Raw genomic sequence first — 9,560 nt, 5'->3', positions numbered from 1 at the left:
ACTGATGGTCAATAATCGATAAAATAAATCTACCAACAGGAAAGAAACTAAAGTGGACATAGCAACAAACCAAAAGAGGATAATACTAATCAAATGAAACTAAATGGAAATGAATGAAGAACAAAATGCAAGAATAAACTAAGAAACTAAAGTAAATACGGAGGAATAAACTGGTATGGCAAGACCTTTCGATCAATAATTAATACAGAGGACTGGAAAGAATAAACAGACACTATTTCCAGATAAAAGGTAAAATAATATTGTTCAAGTGCCATGGGCAGGGGCGTAACTACACATTATTCAGGTGGATGCGAAAACATAAATCGGCACCCCCCATGAAGGAGCGTAGAAACTCGCCTCCCCCCCCAGCCCCCCTCCTCCAGACGCTGATAGGTTTTGGGTAAAACTCGCTACATTTACCCCGTTATGTGCGCGAGGTGAAGGAGCGTAAGGCGCGCTGAAGTGTACGGGAAAACATAATCGGTACGCCGATTCAAAACATTTACGATAATGATAGTATCATTAATAATAAAATAATTGTCAGTGCAAAGTAGCCTACAAATTCTTTGGTGGGGGGCGGTGAGGGACCTGGACAAAGGCTAGGGGGGCGCTGGCCCGAAAAAGGTTGAGAAACACTGATTTAGAATGAAACTGAAACAGCAGCAAAATGAGCCTTTTTATTATTTAAAGTGAGCAACACCTGATCATACTGACCACTTAACATKAATTTATATTATATTATATTATTTAGATATTTAGGAGAACAGCAGAGCTAGAATGATGAAGAAAGGTGAAGAAGCTCTGGTGAGGTCTTCATTTAGCTTATTGAAATATGTATTAACTGTTTTTAATTTTTAAATAAACTAAACTATTTTATTTTGAGAGGAGCAGGTCAGGGAAGACATAGAGTCAGGTGGAGTTTCAGAGTGTGACGATATAAAAATTATATTAATTTCAATAAAACCAGGTGAAGACTGATGTCAGGTTGATTTCTTTCAACGTTTGAATATTTTTTTCATTATTTCCACACTATCAGGGTAATGGTTAGGAGACAATGAGAAAAGTGATTGAGGAGAGGTTTAAAAATAAATTAGTGAAAATTTTTGCTACACAGTAAATAGAGTTGAGATGTATAATAATGTATACATCTGAAAATTAAGTTGCTTAAATTCTCATTCTGTAATCAATCAATCAATCAAATTTTATTTGTATAGCACATTTCAGCAGCAGATCCCGCTTCTCGCCCGGAACATTAGCTGGAGATGGGCACCAGCAAACCTCCCAACCCCACTAAGGAACAATGGTGTCAAGAAAATGGATGGATGGATGGATTTCAGCAGCAAGGCATTTCAAAGTGCTTTACATAATTAAAATAAAAACAGCATGTGACAGTGAATAAACAGTTAGAAAGACAAAGAATTTTTTTTTTCATATGATAAAAACATACTTTTTACATTTTGTTCACATTCTGACTCTGTACATTACTGTAGTGTCTGTTGTAAATCCATGAATCCATGCAGGGACATCAGGCTGCAGAGAGTCAGAGGGAGGCAGAGACAGAAACACATATCTGTAGATATTTTAGTTTTTTGTGACTATGACAACACAGAAGCAGTGTTGACAACTCAATTATCAGTATGAAAATGACATTTCTATGAAACACAGTGATTTAAAAATATATATATAAATATATTTTTAGTTTTATTTGATTTTTTTCTTTTTGATTTTGGGTGCATTAGAGAACACAGAAAAGACAACAGTTGAAAATATCTTTAGTGTGATGTTACTATATGTCAACCCAAGTAAAAAAACTTCAGATAGGTGTGTTTTTTAACTACTAGATATTGTTCAACTAAAATGTTATGTCCATTTCTCTTTCCTGTCACATTCTTAGCAAGTGCTCACAAATCAAACATTGGAAAAATAAAACTACTCTATAAAATTCATGGTTTCCTACAAAAATGTCAATCATCATAAATTTTAATTTTGATACACAACTCACATAAACTCAGTTGATGTTTCTTTCCTTTGAACAATACAAACATTAAGTTTCCACACATAAAGATTCTAAATACAAAATATGGTGTTTTTAATTATTGATTATTGAATTCAAAGGTTTTATATTTAAACAAGCCTGTTGAAATGTTTGAACCTCGTTGCATATTATACAGCTTTAAAAGATATTTCTGGCAAAGATTTGCTTTTCCAGGATTACAGTTTTAACATGTTGGCCTTGAATGGGCAGCTGAACAGCCATTGTTTCAGCGCAAGCAGAAACGCTTCATCTCTGAGGCCGTAGATAAGAGGACTCAGGCATCGAGGAGAAAGATTAAACAGAATATAGTTAATGTATCTGACATTTATAAATACATTGACATTAGTCTGAAGAACGGCAGCTTCAATGAAAGGGGTCCACAGCTGGATGAGACAGAGAAACAGCTGGAAAGCATGGAGGATCACAGTTCTGAGTCCTTTTCGTGTCGACTCTTTGTTGTTTCCAGATGCAGCTTTGGCCACTTTCATTATTTGAAAATAGGAGAAAGCATTGAGGATACACATGATCAGGAAGTAAAACTGACTGACTGCAGACCTAACATGACCCTGCCACCTGTGCAAAATTAAAGATTCCACAGAGCAGATGATGTGTTGTGTGAAGAAGCTAAAGGTGACTGAAGAAAGCAACATAAAAAAAATCACAGTGTAGGGAATAAAGCTGAGGCTGTGAATGATGAGGACGCCCTGCAGGGCTCTGGCTGTGCTGCACAGCTCTGCATGACGCAGAGGCATGCAGATAGCCACATAGCGCTCCAGGCTCATCGCTGTCAGAGTCAGAGGAGTGACATAATTACACAGAGATGACAGGAAGCAAAAGAAAAGACATGGCCATGTTTGTATAGGAATGGCAAAATAGCTCAAGATCAGCAACAAATTTGAGATGATTAAATTTACATAATCAGAAAATAGTGTGGTGACAAATAAAATGTAGCGCATGTTTGTGTAGAAGGTTTCCTTAGTAAAAAAGGTTGCAATCAGCATGGAGTTAATGCAAAGAAAAATACCCACCAGAATCTGTACAATTATCACCTTGTCATTAATGTTTCGCTTTGAAATTTGACCACCAACAACAGAGGTGTTGTTACTCATTTCAGTGGTAAATACAAAAAAACTCGGAACCTCAAAGAATTTCTTTAACTCATCCTCATTAGAACAAAGTACATTTGCATACAGTTCTAAAACATCAAATCGTTTCTATTAACAGTTGCTTTCCAACTCTGACGTGGCTTCATGGCTCATTGTGAGCACAAATGCTCTCTGAACATTCTTCGTAAACCTTGATATGCACATAGGAATCACGTGGAAACAATGTCGTCATGGCAACACGCCTCTGGAGTTTATCCTCATCACACAATGGCGATTTTTTAAACATCATGGCGATGTTTAAAACTATATTCACTGATGCTAAAAGTTTAGGTTATTTCATTGAATTTTAACAATGAAAACATAACAAAGAGAGAGATTTATAGCTGATTGGGAAATATCTATAATTAAAATATATAATCATAAGTGATATTTAAGCATCTTGAACATTAAAAATGCTTGAAACATAACTTAACTATATAATTTATAATGATTAATCAGTTGTTGAAATAATCTTCAACTAATTTAGTAATCAATTAATCGTTAACTTTAGTAGACAGACTCTGAAACATGCCTTTGACTGAAAGACAAATACTCTGAGAGCACATATCAAGTCAAAACTGAACTGAGTATGAATACATCAAGATGGAAAAATTGTCTGTTAAAACAGTTGCTGGTCATTAAAATATTAGAATATCATGAAAAAGTTGACTTATGTCAGTAATTCTATTCAWAAGTGAAACCTGTATGCTATATGAACTTGAAAGTGCAGATTTAACACTATCAAAGTTAAAATCTATCACAGTATTTTAAGTCACAAAGAAAAACTGAAACGATGTGCGATTTGATCAACATTAAAATAATGAAAATGCTCCTCAAATGTTGCCTCAACATTTCGTACCAGAAAATAAATACCATTCTCAAATATACAAAAGAAAAAAAAACAATTGGAAAAATAGGTAGCTCATTGACAAAATCATGATGCTGAAATATTACATTGGTGCGTTGTGTAAGAATCTACAAACATGCCAGTTATCATTTATTAAATGTATAGCTTGCAGTATATTAGGCTAAAATTGGAAGCCTAATACTTCCAAAACAAAAGTGATAAATTTCAGTATGTTTGAAGTTGAACACTTACACTAGATATGAACATTGCTCTTAGCTTCATTACTTTTGGACATTTTGTACCATCAGATGACTGAAATAAGGTTCAGTCAATACCTGGTTGGTCGTCCAATGATTCATCTGCATCCTGGTACCTGGCAGAGTAAAGGAGTGACTGTCAGGCTCTCAGTTTCTCATAACACTTTTACTTTGAAGGATGTATGTCACGTCTTCCACAGTTTGGTAGATCTCTCTGGTCCAAAGCCCAGTGTAAAATCTTGTATTTGCAGCAATAATGTGACATTGCATAGCTACTTTTAATAATTTCCAAGTGTGTGACAATCATAAGCAGCTATGGATACCAGCCTCTATTTAGATATATCTATTTAGGTACATAGATGATCAGATAGATTGATAGATACACACGGGAACCCAAAATTCAGTATCTTAGAAAATTAGAATATTGTGAAAAGGTTCGATATTGAAGATACCTGGAGTCACACTATAATTAGCTAATGAACTCAAAACACCTGCAAAGGAATTTAAAATGCCTCTCAGTCTAGTTTTGTAGGCTACACAATCATGGGGAAGACTGCTGACTTAGTGTTAATGGTCTAAAATATAACCACTGACACCTTGCACAAGGAGGGCAGGTCACAAAAGGTCATTGCTAAAGAGGCTGGCTGTTCACAGAGCTCTGTGTCCAAGCACATTCATAGAGAGGCGACAGAAAGGAAAAGTTGTAGTAGAAAAAAACGTCTACAAGCAATCAGGATAACCACACCCTGAAAATTGTAGAACAAAACTCATCGAAAAATGTCAATGAGTTTTCTGAGGTCAAAGGTCAGCACAGCCATTTAACCTGGACATTTTAGAACACTTTATGCTTCCGGATACTTTGTGGAGATGCAGATTTAATTTTCCAACAGTGCCAAAGCTAAACTTATATAGCGTTTTTCCAGTCATTTTGACCACTCAAAGTGCTTTACACTAGAGTCACATTCACCCATTGGTAGGCAATTTGGGGTTAAGTGCCTTGCCCAAGGGCACATTGGCATGTGGCCGGAGGAAACTGGAATCGAACCTACAACCTTCCGATCGCAAGATGACTACTCTATCCACAGAGCCGCTTTACTGGCCACCTGACCTTAACCCAGTCCTTCTCAAATCCAGTCCTCAGGTCCCCCCTGCTCTGCATGTTTTAGATGTGCCTCTATTCCAGTACAGCTGATTCAAATGATTGCATGACCATCAAGTACTGCAGAAGCCTGTTAATCACAAAGTATTCAATCCAGGTGTGTGGCAGAAGAGAAACACCTAAAACATGCAGGGCAGGGGGTCGTGAGGACCGGAATTGAGAAACACTGCCTTAACCCCATAGAAAATCTATGAGCCTTTGTGAAGAGGAAGACATAATATGCCAGACCCAATAATTCAGATGGGCTGAAGGCCTCTATCAGCTCAGAGCAACCTGGACTCTCATACCTGAGCAGTGCCACAGACTGACTGACTCCATGCCACGTTGCATCGCTGCAGCAATCCAGGCAAAAGGAATCCCAACTAAGCATTGAGTGCTATGCATGCTCATATTTTTCATGTTCATATTTTTCAGTTGGCCAACATTTCTAAAAATCCCTGTTTTTTTGTATTGGTCTTAAGTGATATTCTAATTATCTGAGATGCTGAAATTGGGGTTTTCATTAGTTGTCAGATATCAACAATAAAATAAACATTTGAAATATTTCAGTTGCCCTGTGACAGTCTGGCGACCTGTCCAGGGTGTACCCAGCCTTTCGCCCGGAGCGTTAGCTGGAGATGGGCACCAGCACCCCTCCACGACCCCACTAAGGGTGTAAAGAAAATGGATGGATGGATGGAAATATTTCAGTGTGTAATGAAAGAATATAATGTACAAGTTTCACTTTTGAATGGAGTTATTGAAATTCCCGTGATATTCTACTTTCGTGGCCAGTACCTATATTTTCTATCCAGATGACCTAGTTTTTGTTTCACACTGTCCACATTCTGAAACAAAAGTGCACCTTTTGCTATCCAAATATTAAATGGTTAATTCAAGAAATAATCAACAGATCAGCCCTTCACTGCATTGGTGTTTAGTCAAGCAGAAAGAACTAAACTTTTCTCATGTTTATGTTAGAAGCAACTTTTTACCATCCGTTGCAACAGATGATCCAGCAATCACTGAAGGAATAAGATGTCATTGCATTTTAGGCAATAAAGTGTGCATTTTCTTACATAAAAAAGGAAATGAATAATTTATTAATATGCATTTTCTATTGTTTTCCTAATATTGTCTAAAATGAGCTAGTGATTAAATGAAAAAGAAATGCAAAATGTGCTTTTTAAAAAAATCTGATTAACCAATTATTCATTAGAATAATTGGTAAAACCTAAAATAATCGCGAGCTGCAGCCCTAACATTCAGTGATGTTTCTTTGCTTCGAACCACACAAAGTTTTCACACATACAGATTCAAAAGACAGAGGAACTATCATGCTTTTTAATTATCGATTTATAAAGAAATTCAAACGTTTCATGTTTAACAACTTAGTTAAAATGTTTTTTTGACATCATTGCATATTACACAGCTTTAAAAGATATTTCTAGACAAAAATTTGCCTTTCCAGGATTACAGTTTTAACATGTTGGCCTTGAATGGGCAGCTGAACAGCCAGTGTTTCAGCTCAAGCAGAAACGCTTCATCTCTGAGGCCGTAGATAAGAGGACTCAGGCATCGAGGAGCAAGAATAAACAGAATATAGTTAATGTATTTGACACTTATAAATACATTGACATTAATCTCAAGAATAGCAGCTTCAATGAAAGGGGTCCACAGGTGGATGAGATAGAGAAACAGCTGGAAAGCATGGAGGATCACAGTTCTGAGTCCTTTTCGTGTCGACTCTTTGTTGTTTCCAGATGCAGCTTTGGCCACTTTTATTATTTGAACATAGGAGAAAGCGATGAGGATACACATGATCAGGAAGTAAAACTGACTGATCGCAGACCTAACATGACCCTGCCACCTGTGCAAAATTAAAGATTCCACAGAGCAGATGATGTGTTGTGTGAAGAAGCTAAAGGTGACTGAAGAAAGCAACATAAAAAAAATCACAGTGTAGGGAATAAAGCTGAGGCTGTGAATGATGAGGACGCCCTGCAGGGCTCTGGCTGTGCTGCACAGCTCTGCATGTCGCAGAGGCATGCAGATAGCCACATAGCGCTCCAGGCTCATCGCTGTCAGAGTCAGAGAAGTGACATAATTACACAGAGATGACAGGAGGCAAAAGAAAAGACATGGCCATGTTTGTATAGGAATGGCAAAATAGGTCAAGATCAGCAACAAATTTGAGATGATTAAATATACACAATCAGAAAATAGTGTGGTGACAAATAAAATGTAGCGCATGTTTGTGTAGAAGATTTTCTTAGTAAAAAAGGTTGCAATCAGCATGGAGTTAATGCAAAGAAAAATACCCACCAGAATCTGTACAATTATCACCTTGTCATTAATGTTTCGCTTTGAAATTTGACCACCAACAACAGAGGTGTTGTTACTCATTTCAGTGGTAAATACAAAAAAACTCGGAACCTCAAAGAATTTCTTTAACTCATCCTCATTAGAACAAAGTACATTTGCATACAGTTCTAAGACACCAAATAATTTCTATTAACAGTTGCTTTCCAACTCTGATGTGGCTTCATGGCTCATTGTGAGCACAAATGCTCTCTGAACATTCTTTGTAAACCTTGATATGCACATAGGAATCACGTGGAAACAATGTCGTCATGGCAACACGCCTCTGGAGTTTATCCTCATCACACAACTTCAATCATCATGACGGAAATCATTTTTAGCTTTTTTTCAACAAAAAAGCTAAAAGTATAGCATTTTGTTGAATTTCACCTACAATGCAATGAAAATTTAATGCATATAAAGAGATAAAGAACAAGACGAATCACTCCTACTGAATGGTGTGCTGTCATATCTTTAGCACTGAACCTAATTAACATGCCCGATGCACACATTTATTTACAAACTATCAAATCCTGGTTGTTAGTTGATTCAAAACAACTACCAACATTTTAGTTGTTTTGCCGTTCTGATTACTTGATTCAGCTCTTTCTATGATTATTTCAGCCGTATGTCTGGTTTTGGGACGATGATGTCGACGGTGGTAAGAATTCATCCCTCAATCTGTGGGTTGCCCTGCGACAGACTGGCGACCTGTCCAGGGTGACCCCCACAAACGTTCACTAGAGATAGGCACCAGCACCCCTCCCAGCCCCACTAGGGACAAGGGTGTACAGAAAACGGATGGAAAGATGGAATCATTGGGTTGCTAGTTCGATTCCCACTGCATTGGCCTCTGTTGGTGAGGTGTCCTTCAGCAAGACACTTCACTCCCCTTGCCTGCTGGTGGTGGTCAGAGGGCCATGTGCTCCTGTGGGGTTTTTTATATGTTTTTTTTTCATCTTTTTAATTTTAATCAAAAAAAAAATCCAGATATCACAATGTATGATTTTTTAAAATCATTTTATTCTTACTGCTGCAAATGAACGCCTGTGGAAATCAATGTATATGTGGTACAGTAGCTTTTGTTTGTGATTACAGAGGTCAGTCGTTTTCTGTAGTTTCTCACCAGGTTTGTGCTGCAGCAGGGATTTTGGCCCATTCCTTCACAGAGATCATCCCTAGATCAGCCAGGTTAAATCTGGCTCTCTAGATCATCCAAAAGGTGAGATCTCACATGGAGCCCCAGTCCGAGGGAGCTTGACAGCCATGTTTAGCTTCTTCCATTTTCTAATAATTGCTCCAAGAGTTTATCTTTTTTCACCAAGCTGCTTGGCAACGGTCCCCTAGCCCTTCCCAGTCTTGTGGAGGTCTACAATTTTGTCTCTGGTGACTTTGGACAGCTCTTTATTCTTAGCCATGTTAGGAGTTGGAGTCTTGCTGATTGTATGGAGTGAACAGGAGTCTTTATGAAGCTAAGGACCTCAAACAGGTGCTTCTACTTTAGAATAATAAGGTTAGTGGAGGTGGACTTTTTAGTGGCAGACTAACTGGTCCGGCGGCAACCCTCGAACCCGTTGGTGGACACCTTCGGTGAGGGATGCTGTCAAGCTGAAGAAGGAGTCCTAYCGGGCCTTTTTGGCCTGTGGGACTCCAGAAGCAGCTGATGGGTACCGGTGGGCGAAACGGCATGTGGCTCGGGTTGTTGCTGAGGTAAAAACTCAGGCGTGGGAGGAGTTTGGAGAGGCCATGGAGACAGACTTCCGTACGGCTTCGAGGC

At 38.0% G+C, this 9,560-nt stretch overlaps 2 protein-coding genes across 2 annotated transcripts; both read right to left on the bottom strand.

Moving 5' to 3' along the window:
- Positions 1 to 1,563: 1,563 nt before the first annotated feature.
- On the bottom strand, positions 1,564 to 3,282 carry LOC103474131 (neuropeptides capa receptor-like). The gene has a single exon (XM_008424884.1). The coding sequence runs from the start codon at positions 3,142 to 3,144 to the stop codon at positions 2,212 to 2,214; it is 933 nt and encodes a 310-aa protein (XP_008423106.1). The 5' UTR covers positions 3,145 to 3,282; the 3' UTR covers positions 1,564 to 2,211.
- A 3,545-nt stretch (positions 3,283 to 6,827) lies between these two features.
- On the bottom strand, positions 6,828 to 7,898 carry LOC103474129 (olfactory receptor 51V1-like). The gene has a single exon (XM_008424883.1). The coding sequence runs from the start codon at positions 7,826 to 7,828 to the stop codon at positions 6,896 to 6,898; it is 933 nt and encodes a 310-aa protein (XP_008423105.1). The 5' UTR covers positions 7,829 to 7,898; the 3' UTR covers positions 6,828 to 6,895.
- Between the last annotated feature and the right edge of the window lie 1,662 nt (positions 7,899 to 9,560).

The sequence above is a fragment of the Poecilia reticulata genome, linkage group LG13 (genome assembly GCF_000633615.1).
Source record: "Poecilia reticulata strain Guanapo linkage group LG13, Guppy_female_1.0+MT, whole genome shotgun sequence".
In the NCBI taxonomy this organism is placed as follows: Eukaryota; Metazoa; Chordata; class Actinopteri; order Cyprinodontiformes; family Poeciliidae; genus Poecilia; species Poecilia reticulata.
The sequence above is the reverse complement of the archived record's forward strand: the minus strand, read 5'-3'. Positions and strand labels throughout refer to the sequence as shown.